Source organism: Aphis gossypii, unplaced genomic scaffold (assembly GCF_020184175.1).
Source record: "Aphis gossypii isolate Hap1 unplaced genomic scaffold, ASM2018417v2 Contig00636, whole genome shotgun sequence".
NCBI classification, from domain to species: domain Eukaryota; kingdom Metazoa; phylum Arthropoda; class Insecta; order Hemiptera; family Aphididae; genus Aphis; species Aphis gossypii.
Window position 1 is genome coordinate 63,046 of NW_026083204.1, and position 13,914 is coordinate 76,959.

The 13,914-nt window shown below is 26.2% G+C and overlaps 2 protein-coding genes across 2 annotated transcripts; one reads left to right on the top strand and one right to left on the bottom strand.

Annotated features, from left to right (window-relative positions):
- Positions 1 to 672: 672 nt before the first annotated feature.
- LOC126554883 (uncharacterized) lies at positions 673 to 5,017 on the bottom strand. The gene is made up of 4 exons (XM_050209887.1): positions 4,874 to 5,017; positions 4,703 to 4,769; positions 4,403 to 4,537; positions 673 to 809 (listed from the first exon to the last, which is right to left on the bottom strand). Exons 1-4 carry the CDS (start codon positions 4,889 to 4,891, stop codon positions 673 to 675), a joined length of 357 nt encoding a protein of 118 aa, XP_050065844.1. The 5' UTR covers positions 4,892 to 5,017.
- A 5,312-nt stretch (positions 5,018 to 10,329) lies between these two features.
- Positions 10,330 to 10,869, top strand: LOC126554890 (uncharacterized). The gene is made up of 2 exons (XM_050209891.1): positions 10,330 to 10,668; positions 10,762 to 10,869. The coding sequence occupies exons 1-2, from the start codon at positions 10,330 to 10,332 to the stop codon at positions 10,828 to 10,830; spliced, it is 408 nt and encodes a 135-aa protein (XP_050065848.1). The 3' UTR covers positions 10,831 to 10,869.
- The last annotated feature ends 3,045 nt before the right edge of the window (positions 10,870 to 13,914 follow it).

The window sequence follows — 13,914 nt, forward strand, 5'->3', positions numbered from 1 at the left end:
CTTCAATAAATTCAGCCATAATAATACCAACGGAGAAGGTAAAATATCATGGAAGAAAACATTTTTACTGTTTTTATTCTAAGGTATAATTGGGATTTAAAAAAAAAGATAAGATTTGTAAAATGTAAATATTAAATAATAAATATACAATTTTATTACTTTTCTATGAAATATACCTTAAATCTTAATAGGTATTGTATTATTATTAATTTTTTAAATAAAATATTACACTATTAACTATAAAATACAATAACAATTTCAATATTGTTTATAAGTTCTATTACTATACTTAAGATACTAAACTATACACAATAGTGTTAAGAATTTAAAGGTAATTTAATTATTGAATGTATTTTGCTGTCAAATTTTAGCCACAATACCAGTGTATAATAATTAATATAATATATATAATAAGAAGTTATTGATGCCTAAAATGAATAGCTTTTGTCAATACTGCCCGTATTCTTGATACAGGTTCGTTTTTTGTTTTATTTAAATAATGCAATCGTATTGTCATATAAAATTTTAAAGCTAGCCTGATAATTTGTGAAGTATGATGGTTAAGTGGATCTTGGGTTTTGATATGTTCATTCAGACAGTTAAAATAATTTGTGATTTGAATACTAGAAATTGATTTTATTGTTAAAAATTCTATGATGTTTTTTTGAATGTCTATTTTATGTTGAAATGATCTGAAAGTAATTCTGCAATTTTGCATATTTCCGCTATATTTTTATTTGGTTTTGTTAATGCTCCTCTACTTTTTATGTTGATTAATGATGCATTTTGTTGAATATCCATCATTAAAGCTGAAATACAAACACTACATTTAATTACTTTTGTAACTTTTTTAGTTACGACACCGGCTATGTACTCAATGACATCATTAATATATTTCAGTGGTAAAGAGCCAAAAGCTGATATCTGAAAATTGTTAATTTTTCAGGAGAAGCGTTTTTATGGTTTTTTTGAAATTCAAAAGTAACTAAATTTTGATTTTCAGCTTGTAGTTTTAGATAAATAATTTTTTTTTTTTCATTGCAAACCTAACATAATTTATAGTAATATTTATGCTCATAAAATAAATTATAGACAATAAATTCATTAATTAATAATTGCATAAAAAACACACAATGTAGATATCAATTTTTGCCCTAAAAATTTTCTTGCCAAAACAACATAACATATTATTATAATATTATGAATATTATATTTTATTTTTCTATTCATCATTATAATAAAGAAGACAGTTTGTTTATTATTATTTTTATTATAATAATAATATAAATCAAAAACAATACCTTTAAGTTTTTTATTTAATAATTTTACAAAATATTAATAAAAATTAAAACATAACATAAAACCATAACAACTAGTGTTAAAACCCATATAAAATATAAAAAAAAACATAGGTAACCTTTACTTTAAAATAAATGTAACAAAATAATAATAAAATAATACAAGTTATTCAGTTTCAGTCTCTGAGTTTGGAGTTACTTCAGCTATGGCTTTAGTTTTTAAAGAGTTATAAAATGGATGATAAATTGGATCTATTAATGGAAGAAGACTGGTTAGATTTTTTTTTTTCTCAATTTCAATAGGTAAAGGACCGTTATAGGTATTTGGAAAATTTAAATTAGATGATCCACTAACTAACTCAGCCCTAAATCTAGTTTTAATTGTACCTTTCCTTAAATCCAACGAACGAAATGGAGTGTCTTCATCTAACGAGTATTTAAATTGAATAATACCAAATTGTTTGTCATATCTTAACCATTTTATCATAAGCCAGTTTATCTTTTCTTTGTTTACATCCACATTACGTTTTACCAGTGGTCCAGAGAGAAAACTTGAAAAAGATTTAAAGTATTCTTGTTCCATTTCGACTACTTTTAATGGCACTTTACCTCTTACACTTCTAACAAAGTTGTACCAATCTATTGGTATTGCAATAATTGAATCTGATTGTTTTTTATACCTCTCAATCTTAGCATGATCACTATCACACTCAAGGTGGGTATGTCCAGATACTAAAAACTTTTGATCAATAATTTGTAGTGATGGATGCTTTTGAATGGCAAGTATGAACATCAATGCAACATTCATGTTACGGTTTTGACCTGAACAAGTATCAGAATAAGTGATAAAATGAGTTATAGTATTTGGAATATTCTCTTCAATAAATTTGTATAAGACAGATGCTGTTTGGTTGGATCCACGTCCAGCTATAGCCTCATGCCACATATAACAGAAACTTTCATTAAGTCCAATATCTCTGATTGTCTCATTGTACGTCCATAATTGGCGCAAATACAATATTTGTTTTGAGGTCTGGTGTTGGTAAACATTGCTGTAAATCGAATACTATAACTTTTAATGTTGGCATAGTATCTAATCGCAATTTATCTAATTTTTTAGAGTTATAAGCATACTCAACCATATCTTGGTGTTCTTGATTTTTCTTAGTTAAAATGTCTAGATCATTTCCAGTAACATATTTTGATTTGATTTTAAATTCATCACATGTCTTACATGTATCAATATAGGGCATTTTAAATTTCAATCCTGTTTCAGAAAATATTTTTCTATACAACCAGTAAGATGAAATGTTAAGAATCTTATTTTCGTGACAATACTCTTTGTACAAATCATACATCTTCTGTATATTTAATGAAGGTGATAGATAAAGTAAACTTGTATGTTTTCTAGAATAATGACTCTCTTGAGCAGGAAAACTTTTAATATGATTTAATATTATTTCTCTGGACTCAGCATTATAATTATGGGGTTGATGTAAACCTCTACCAGATTTAGGAGATATTCCAGTAATTGAACTCCTTTTTTTGTGAACCATGACGTCAACTTTACCTCTTCCTATACCATAGGTATTTTGAAAAAGCTTTTTACATATTTGTTCTTGCTTCCCATCTATTTGAAGACAATACTTCACAGTAATTTGTCTATCATGCGAAATTATTGACTTTTTTTTGGCAAGTATTGTTGTTGATCTTTTTTTATCAAATACTTGAATTCCGTCCATAATGAATTGGTCCTGGGCACTAATTTCTCCTAATTTATAAAATTCATCAAATGTTTTTTTTTGAATATCTTCAGAGATTAAAATGTTACATTTATTTTTGCAACATGGAGCATTTAAATTTGTAAATATTTTTTGAGGGATTTTCTTTCCATTTCTGTTTTCATAATCCATTCCTAATTTCTTCCGTTTATTCATGTGTACTGTGTAGCCTCTTTCCATTTTTAAACCGTTTTTTTCTAAAATTATCTATTTGATTTTCATTATTTTCAGTAAATTGAGCCTCTGAATCACTTGACGACTCACTATAGTTTTGAATTAGAAGAGAATAACCCGTAGAGTAGACTCTTGGTTTAATTTTATCTTTGCATGAATTCGATTTCTGTACATTTTCACCAAATTGTTCATAATTTGGATCAGCATCAAAGTCATCATACACTAAAAAAATATTAATTATTATGAACTGTCAAAGTTTAATATTATAATGATACAAGTAAATTTAAATCTTCTTTACCTAATAAACTATCTGAAGAATGAATAATATTTTCATAATCTGCTATTTTTTCTCTAGAGGCATTGGATTTCTGTACATTTTCACCAAATTTTTCATAATTTGGATCAGCATCGAATTCATCATACACTAAAAAAATATTAATTATTATAAACTGTCAAAGTTTAATATTATAATGATATAAGTAAATTTAAATCTTCCTTACATGGTAACTTAGCTGTGGAATGAATATTTTCATAAACTGTTATATTATTTCCAGAGGTATTAGATTGCTGAATAATTTGAGTATCATTTACTAAAGAAAATGTTGATTTGTCAAAATATGTTAGGTACAACAAATAATTAAAGTAGATTAATGAAAAAGTACCATATAAAGTTTCTGATGTATTTGTATTAATATTTTGATTATCTTCTATTAAAGGTTTTAAAATGTGGTAAGTAACCACTCCTGGAATTAAAATTTAATTTGCTTTAAACATAACAAACTAAATAATAAAGTATCACAAAACAGAAATATTACTTTATTTTTAGTATATTTATACTTGAAAAAATAATACTAAAATATTAAAATATAAATAAGACAAAAATTAATAAAATTCTAGGTACCATAATACAAGAATATAGGTATTATTATGTAAAAATACCTACTATGCAATAAATACTATATAACAGTGGCATAGTCATGGAGGAACTAGCTATTTTATTTTTACATATTATAGTAATCAGCATAAAACTTATGAAAAATTTCAATAGTGCAATTCTTATTTATTTATTGGCTACACTACTGCTATAGCAGTATATTTATAATACATACATTATACATAAAAATGGTTAACTAAAAAGTATGTATCTACCTTCTACTTCATTTTCAATTGATAAAATATCTTGTCGGTTTTGCTTAAAAATTAATTGGCTTTTTATAGAATTTACTTTTAATGGTAAATCACTGCTACTAAAAACGTCCAACTTTGTAGAGTATTTTTCATTATCTATGGAATTAATATAATGCATTTGTAGTTATTAAAATTGTATATCCTTTTAATTTATGATTAAATAAATAGTTAAATTTTTAACTAAATAGCTTAACTACTTAACATGTAAAAAATAAAATACTAAAATGTATCAATAAAAATATATTGTTTTTTAAACTATACCTTGATTTGCAAATTTAAACATTTTACGACCCATATTTTTTTTGTTTAATGTAGTTACTTTGAAATTCTGTAATTAATTTATTAGTTATAATATAAATTTTATACCATTGACAATGAATAATAATATTATGAAAAAAACTAATTATTTATGTAAGATAGGTAGGTACTTACTGTTAACATGCACATCATTGTTAGTGGATTTTGTAACTAAATCCACTAACTTTTTGCTTCGAGACGTCATATTTGGATAAATATTATATTAATATTAACAATTAGTATAAAACAAATAAAATTCTTTGCAGAGCAAATAAACACGTTTAGTCGTCAAGTGTAGTTCGCATTGTTGGCAATCAATTATAATAAAAATTAGACAACAAACGATTTACAAATGTACGATGATAACCATCATTATTAGTATCTTATCAGTAGTATACATTTGTATGTTCTGAGCACTTTTGACTGCGGAGATTGCAAATTTTTAAGGGGGATTTTTCCCCTCAAACTTTTTTTTTCTCCGCTGTACCAGACTGCGGTGATTTTAAAATTTTTAGGTGGATTTTCCCCCTCAAACTTTTTTTTCTCCGCTGTACCAGTAAAAAAACACTGATTTTCAAAAACCATCATGTATGTTCTGCGCACTTTTGACTGCGGAGATTGTAAAATTTTTAAGTGGATTTTCCCCCTCAAACTTTTTTTTCTCCGCTGTACCTGTAAAAAACACTGATTCCCAAAAACCATAATGTATGTTCTGCGCACTTTTGACTGCGGAGATTTTTAAAATTTAAGGTATAGTTTCCGCCTTTAACCAATTATTTTTTCCACTGTTACACATAAAGTTTAAACAGTGTATACACACTTCAACACTATTTATTTCCCTTGTAAGTTAAACATTCAGGTTACACTGTAATTTCATTTTTTTTAATAAATTATAGATAAAAGTCGTTTTATTGAATTCATTCCAGTTCAGACAGTTCAGTTAATATTCAACCATCGTTCAATCAGGTTCTGTTAGTTTTAATCAAGTTTAATTCATTTAAGTTTTTTTTATTTTTTATTTTTATTATAAAAAATGAATTTTCAACAAATTAACAACAGTTTTTGTTCACTTGTTTCGTTAGTACGAAACAATGCATATCCTACATATCCAGAATTCACTACATTTATATCAAGATTGAAAACATTCAATTTATTTCCGTTGACTTCATCTCAAGATAAATACTCATTAGCTGAAAGCGGTTTTATATATTCAGGGAAAAAAGATATTGTTGAATGTTTTTGCTGCGGTCTTATATTGCATCATTGGGAAAAAGAAGATAATCCATGGAATGAACACTCAAGATGGAATCCGAAATGTGTTTTTGTATTATCAAAAGGAAATCAGTTTGTTGAAAATGTAGTAAAAAAATATGGTAAGATTATCGATATTTGTGATTGTGATTGTGGATCAAGGTCATATGATACTGTTGTTTAGTTCATTTAATAAATATATATATTTTTTTTTTTTTTTAACTTTTTATATTTCAATAAAAAAAATCTGAATTTAATAAACTTAAATGTGTTAATAACTTATTTAATACCTCTTGAACGTATAGCCTAGTGGGATAACGCGTCTAATTTAAATTTAATATGTTATTTATTATTTTTAAAAAATTTTTCAGGTTCTATCGAATTAGGTAGGTAAGTATAATAACTTTTTACTGTTTATCCAACTAGACACTATACGTTCACATTTTTTTTTTCATTTTTTTTTTTTAACCCTACATTTGTTTAGTATATAACATGTATGGATAAACAAAACTTGTTAGTTTGAGCTAAGCTGTCTAGTGATCATATTCATATTTCTAGAAAAAAATACTGTTTGCTGTTTTTTTTTTATTTTATCAATATGAATCCATCAATCGTTGTATCAAAATCTGTGTTCGATATTCGTCCTTTTAGTAAGAAAAGTGTAACGGTTGGACTTCTAGTTAATAAGCAAATTTCAATTATTATATTATTAGAATGTAAATTAACTAAAAAAGTTGTAACGTTAGATCTTGATCAGTGGTGTAAGTTAATGTGCTAAAACAATTTTAATACAATTATCGAAAATTTGCATACTCGTTGTAAACGTGTTAAGATAGCTGATAATTTTTTCTACTCTGTTAATGTAAACCAATCAACTATAGTTTTATATTCTAATGATAATTATATAACATTATCTCCTATTGATCTTCATCGTTTGAAACAATTACAACATTGTATTGACTTGTATATTGTTGAAAAACAGAAAAAATTGGAATCATACCAAAAAACGTTTGATACAGCTTATACGTTAATTAAGTCTGACGTAAATGGGTTACCATCATCTTGTCAACGAAACGAATTTACAAATCAATGTATTCAAAATTATGATTTCAGCTACAAAGTGAAGATTGTTCATTTATGTACGAGTTATTACAATTTCATTTTAATTCATTGTCGAACATGATATTACAAGATTTAGTGATGTAATATAAAAAAAAGTTTCTTAATTTATTTTAATTTATCGTTCTTGTTAAAAAAAAAAAAAATGTGAAATTAATACCACTTATATACTAACTTTCAATATTTTTATTTTTTTTATTTTTATTTTTATTTTAACCTATAAATGAATTATTATTATTTTTTATAATAAAAAATAAATATAAATATAAAAAAATTTTTTTTTTATTAAATAAAATGAATCCAACACCATATCCTATTACATACATTTTATAAATTTATTTTTTTTGGTCTGTGTCTGAGAAGCTTTTTGGCGGGATGTCGCATCATTTTGTCGAAAACAGATTGAATGAGCGTCACCATTTCTTTGGCTGTAGATAAATCATCCGGATGCTGTCCTGTTAAAGATATTTTGAGTGAGCATTCAGCATGCTTCCATCTAAAAAAGTTAGGTTAGGTTAAATTAAATTTTATTATAAATATTTCACTTTAGTTAAATATATATATATATTAGGGTGGTCGTTATTTATAGAGGTACAATTTTTTTTTTCAAATTTGTACTCCATGACCCCCTATATTTGTTAAATAGCATAGTAAAAGTATAAATGTGAAATTCTACTATTATTGGTCAACTCCTTCACGTGCCCCCCGAGGGTTGAAGTTTGAGTAATAAGGGTTGTCGATCAATAATTTACATTTATCTTACGAAAAAATAAAAATTGGTTAAATATGCATAGAATAAAATTTATAAAATTTTTTATTCTACATAAGAATTATTCTATTCATAATTCTTGTCAGATAATTATTTTTAAAATAAATAACATTTAAATCATTTTTAAAAATAAATTTACAAAAATTGGTATTTTAATATTGTTTGTGTTATTAATGATTGTAAATGCTTTATCATTGTACATAATTGACAATTATTGAATATCGTGGTTAAAAATAAACTCTTGTTAAGAAAGTACAATTTATATTTGTTTTATCGTACTGATATTAAATAATATTACTTATATTTATACATATTTCATTATCTTATCGTTGGATTAAATAATAAAGTTTTGTTATATGAGATAAAATTATTAATTTTCCTCAATACATGTACAATAAGTACATTAGTACATTGATGGCACGTGAATGCCATTAGTTATTAGTTAGTATATTCTATAGGTGTGTGGATATCGTTCTGTTTAACAGTATTTGTTGTTCATGTGGTTATTTTTCTATAATTGTTAAAGATGTCACGTAAACCAGTGTTTTTAGTTGGTTCTATGCAAAATCAAATCTATGGGGGGAAATTACCCTCTAAGAGAGATGTTTTAAGTGTACTGTTTTATAATATGAGAATGGTAAATCTTAATTTACACGAAAGTGCGTCGTTAGTAATTGACGAATGCTTAATCTTTTGGAAGAAAGCTCGTATTCCTACAAAATATCGATCGAACTGTATTATAAAATGTAAAACATTATATGAAGATTTAAGAGCCTTGGAAAAACATAAAACTCGAAATAGTGAATTTGCTAGAAATAGAGAAAAAGAATTCGAAGAAAATCTAAACGATTTATTTGACATCGCACATGATGACGCACTAATTTTAATTAATTTGGACGAAGACAAAAATTTTTTAATTGCACAGAGAAAAAAAGGCCGTGAAGGATGTATGCTTGGAGTGGACATAAAAGGTACAATAGCTGAAAGAAAGAAAAAAGAAAAAGAAGAACGGCAAAAAAACGAAGAGAAAAACAAAGTTCAAATTTTAAATCAGGTAATACAATTTTTTAAACTTCTATTTTTTATACGTTATTCGAATATCTAATATCAATTATTTTGTACTAAACATTTCTAGTGGACAATTTTCAATTTAGATCATCTGATTCCGATTCTTCAGACCCTTGCGATTGTCTTCCTAGTACATCAAGTACCCATGAAAACGTTCTAATTGATTTTGGACCACCAAAATCGAAAAGAGGTAGAAAAGAAATTATGTCTCCGAGATTGTCTGCTGCACTTGATAAATGGATAAATGCAAGGTAAGTGACAGAGATTGTGTTCACCTATTAACAGCCGTTTTGGAAACACTAGAAATAGATTCTAGTGAATATATTATAAATCGAACATCGATTAAAATATCCCGGGAAAAATTTCGACAACAGATTTCTGAAAGGGTACGTTTGAAGTTTAACAATTTAAATTTAAAATCATTAGTGCTTCACTGGGATTCAAAAATATTACCAGATATCACGGGAAAATCAAAAGTTGACCGACTCCCAGTAGTTGTAACAGCACTAAATATGGAACAGTTGTTAGGAGTTCCCGAAATTAAATCTGGTACAGGTAGAGAAATATCTTCAGCTCTTTATCACACTCTACAAGAATGGTCACTTGAAGATACAATCCAGGCTTTTGTATTTGATACTACTGCAAGTAATACAGGCATATTAAATGGCGCATGCCACCTATTAGAACAAAAACTTGATCGGAATATTTTGTACTTGGCATGTAGACACCATGTTTATGAAATAGTGTTACATGGTGTGTTTACTACAGTAAATTTAGTAACTAGTACAGGCCCAGATATTATTATATTCAAAAAATTTAAGAATGAATGGAGAAATATTGATCAAAATTCATTTTCAACATGGTCTACTGACGAAAATGTAAAAAATATTTTAAAGGGTATTAGTGACGAAATTTTAATATTTGCAAAAAATAAAATCAAAGACAATTTTCCCAGAGACGATTATAAAGAGTTACTCGAATTAATAATAATATTTTTAGGAGGCGTTCCTCCACAAGGAATACATTTTCGAGCACCTGGCGCATATCATCTTGCGCGTTGGATGGCAAAGGCAATATATTGTCTAAAAATATTTTTATTCCGAACACAATTTAAACTTATTCAAAAACAAGAAAAAGCATTAAAACGTATATGCTGTTTCATAATAAAATGTTATGCAGAAGCATGGTTTTCATCCACAAATGCTATTACAGCACCTATGAATGATATTTATTTTTTAAAAACATTGAATGCATACAAAATGGATGACATAGAAGTAGCAGAAAAAGCAATATCGAAAATAATAAATCACTTATGGTATTTAAACGAAGAAAGTGCTGCGTTTTCAATTTTGATGAAAGAATAAATAATGAAACTCGAATTAAAATGGCTCAAAAAATTTTGCAAAAACAAGTATCCGAAGAAATTGCTCCTAAAAAATATACTGTCAATGTTCAAGAATTAAATAATTTTTTAAAGAAAGATTTACCATTGGATTTATTAGGCACAAATTCGATTAAATTATTTGACAGATTTAACATTCCAAAAGATTTTTTAGAAGTTCACCCCAAAAACTGGAATGATCTAGAAGGATACCAAAAAGGAAAGGAAATAATTGAATCTCTCCGGGTAGTCAATGACACAGCAGAGAGAGGGGTAAAACTTATGGAAGAATTTAATGACAAGCTTACCAAAAATGAGGATCAAAAGCAGTTTGTTTTACAAGTAAGAAATTTCAAATGTATTAAATGATCTATAATATCTATTTAATACATAAATAAAAGATAAAATAGTTGGTTTCTTATTTTTTTTTTTTAGACAGTGCAAGATTATCGAAAAAAATATCCTGGTGCTAGTAGAGAAACACTTAAAACATCGTTTGACTGAAAAAATATTTGAAAGACAGAGTAATATATCAATTATTTTGGTTATCACATCTTAGAATTAATATAGATTATATTATATTATCTTAGTCTTTTGGTTATTTTTTATTCAAATTTATTAATATTTATTAATTTAAACAACACAATTTTCTACAAATTTTAATGCACAAAACTATTTGTATAAAAAAATTGGAATAAATAAAAAAATAATGTTTATAAATACAAAAAATATAAAAATACTAATTTTCACAAAATAATTTTTAAAAACGGTTTAAATGCTATTTTTTCAAAAAATAATTGTTTTACAGGAATTATGTATAAAACATTTTTTATACATAATTAAAAATTCTACAAATTTTATTCTATGCATATTTAACTAATTATTATTTTTTCGCAAGATATATGAAAATTATTGAAAAACAACCCTTTTTGCTCAAACTTCAACCCTCGGGGGGCACGTGAAGAAATTGAACAATAATGGTAAAATTTTACAAATATGCTTTGTACACACAACTTAACAAATTTAGGGGGTCATGACTTAATAATTAGCATACAAAAAAATAACGACCACCCTAATATATATATATATTATTATTATTATTATTATTATTACCTATCTTGCAGAGCAACATTAGCAATTTTAGCACATTTATAATGTGCTATAGTCCAGTAATCTACAGCCGTATTGTCTACAGGTGTCTTAACTGTTAATGAACAATCATCCTTTTTTATATTCAAGGTGTTCTCTGCATCGGTTGGTATAGTTGGATCTGTTATTAAATTTAATATTTTGTCTGTATAACAAATAGCAGTGCTCTATAAAATAATAATTAAATTAAGGGTAAAGAATGTAGTTATTGGCACCTTAAGGAAATTTCACTCTCGATTGTTTCTATATCTTGTGTTTAACCATGGTTTGCAATTATTAATCTCTTTGACTTTATTTAAAATGTTGTTACCTTTCTAAGCTTGGCTACCATTGAATTGGCTCCCAAATTTGGGTAAATATAAATTTGATCCTTGAATTGGCTCCTGAAAAATGTATATTTGAATTGGCTCCTTAAATTGTTAAATATTATTTTTTAACCAGGGGTTCTCATATTATAGGCGTTTACTTTTACGACGTCAACCTAATATAGCCTGTTAGTTTGCACTCAAATAATATAATCTACCGCTGGATATACTATTTATACTACAAGTTTATTGAATTTAATCTTATCGTCTTAATCGTCGTAATCTACTATAATAATCGATTATCATTGACTACTTTTATTTTATCGTTAATATTTGATGACCACGACAGCAATATATTAAACTTTAATAGTAGATACGCTGTGTTCACGCGAGTGTGTAAAAATGAATTCTACTGAGAAAATGTTAAGTGAAAAAGGAAAATTAATTTTTATAGTTAATAAATTCAAGTTTAGTTTTTATAAACTCCTCCAAAATGGCCAACATCGGTATAAATGTACTAGAAGAGGATGTACTGCCAATTTAAAAATATTGGAAAATCACGATATCGTGTGGACATCATGCAATTTAAAACATAACCACGATGCGGACGAAGAAAATAAAATTGAACGTCAAATAATAAGCAATAACTTGAAACGTAAGGCCACTGAAAATATGTGTGAACGCCCTTCGAAATTATTACATTCATATTTAAGGGAGAATAATACGAATGCAATTACAACTAAAGATGTGACATATATAAAACACAATATATTTCAAGCTCGAGCATCTTTACGACCAAATTTGCCTCGTAGTAGTCAAGAGGTGCATGATATTTTGAAAGACATGGACGTAAAAACGTATGAAGGTAATACATTTTTACAAGTTAATAATGCGGAAAAAGGGATTTTATTATTTAGTACGGATGAAAATTTAAAATTTCTAAGTCAATCAACTACATTTTACGTTGATGGAACATTTTCGTACTGTGCACAATTTTTTTACCAATTTTTCACAATTCATGTATTAAAAAACAATCATTATATACCTTTAGTTTTCACTTTAATGAAAGACAAAAAACAAGAATCATATGTTGATATTTTTCGAATTATTGATAATTATTGTTTAACTTACAATAATGTGTTTAATTTAGAAAGCATTTATGTGGATTTTGAAATAGCTATACATAATGCAATAAATGATGTTTGGCCATTGACTAAAGTTCGTGGTTGTCGATTTCATCTTGGACAATCTTGGTACAGAGCAATTCAAAAGTTTGGTCTTTCATCGGAATACGTACAAAATACAGAAATAGGGCAATATTTAACGTATATATTTGGATTGCCATTCCTAGATCCACAGTCAGTTGGGGATTGCTTTTCTGATGAATTAGCTGAAATACTACCTATGAATGAAAAACTCATAAAATTCAATGACTATTTAGTAGAAAATTATATTGCGAATGATTCAACATTTCCACCAGAAATTTGGGCAGAAAAAAGCAATATTATTCACCGAACAACCAACTCTTGCGAATCGTTTCATTCTAAATTTAATTCACAATTTTATTCTCCACATCCAAATATATTCAACTTCCTAAATATATTATTAAGTATTCAATCTGATACAAGAATTATTATAAGAAGTTCCAATACAACAAAACCACACAGGAAAGAAATTAGAGAGAAAATAAAATTTTTAGAAAATGAAATTAGTAAATATGATACTGGTGTAAGTTCGAGGTTTCAATACATAAAAATAATGGCCAATAAGTATAGACCCCGAAAAATAGTCTAGTAATATAACATTTTTATTATTTTTTATTATTTTTATTATTATTAATTTTTATACATACATTTTATAATGACACACTTTAGTAAAATATTGTCTGTTTTTTTAATTTTTTAATTGAATTTTGAATTTTTATAATATACATAAATTTTATAATGACACACTTTAGTATAATATTGTCTGTTTATTTTTAATTTTTAATTGAATTTTGAATTTTTATAATATACATAAATTTTATAATGACGCAATTAAGTAAAATATCGTCTGTTTTTTTTTTTTTATTTAATTTTTTGTAACGATGTAAAATGTACAAATCATGAATTACGTACTTTAAATTATTAACATT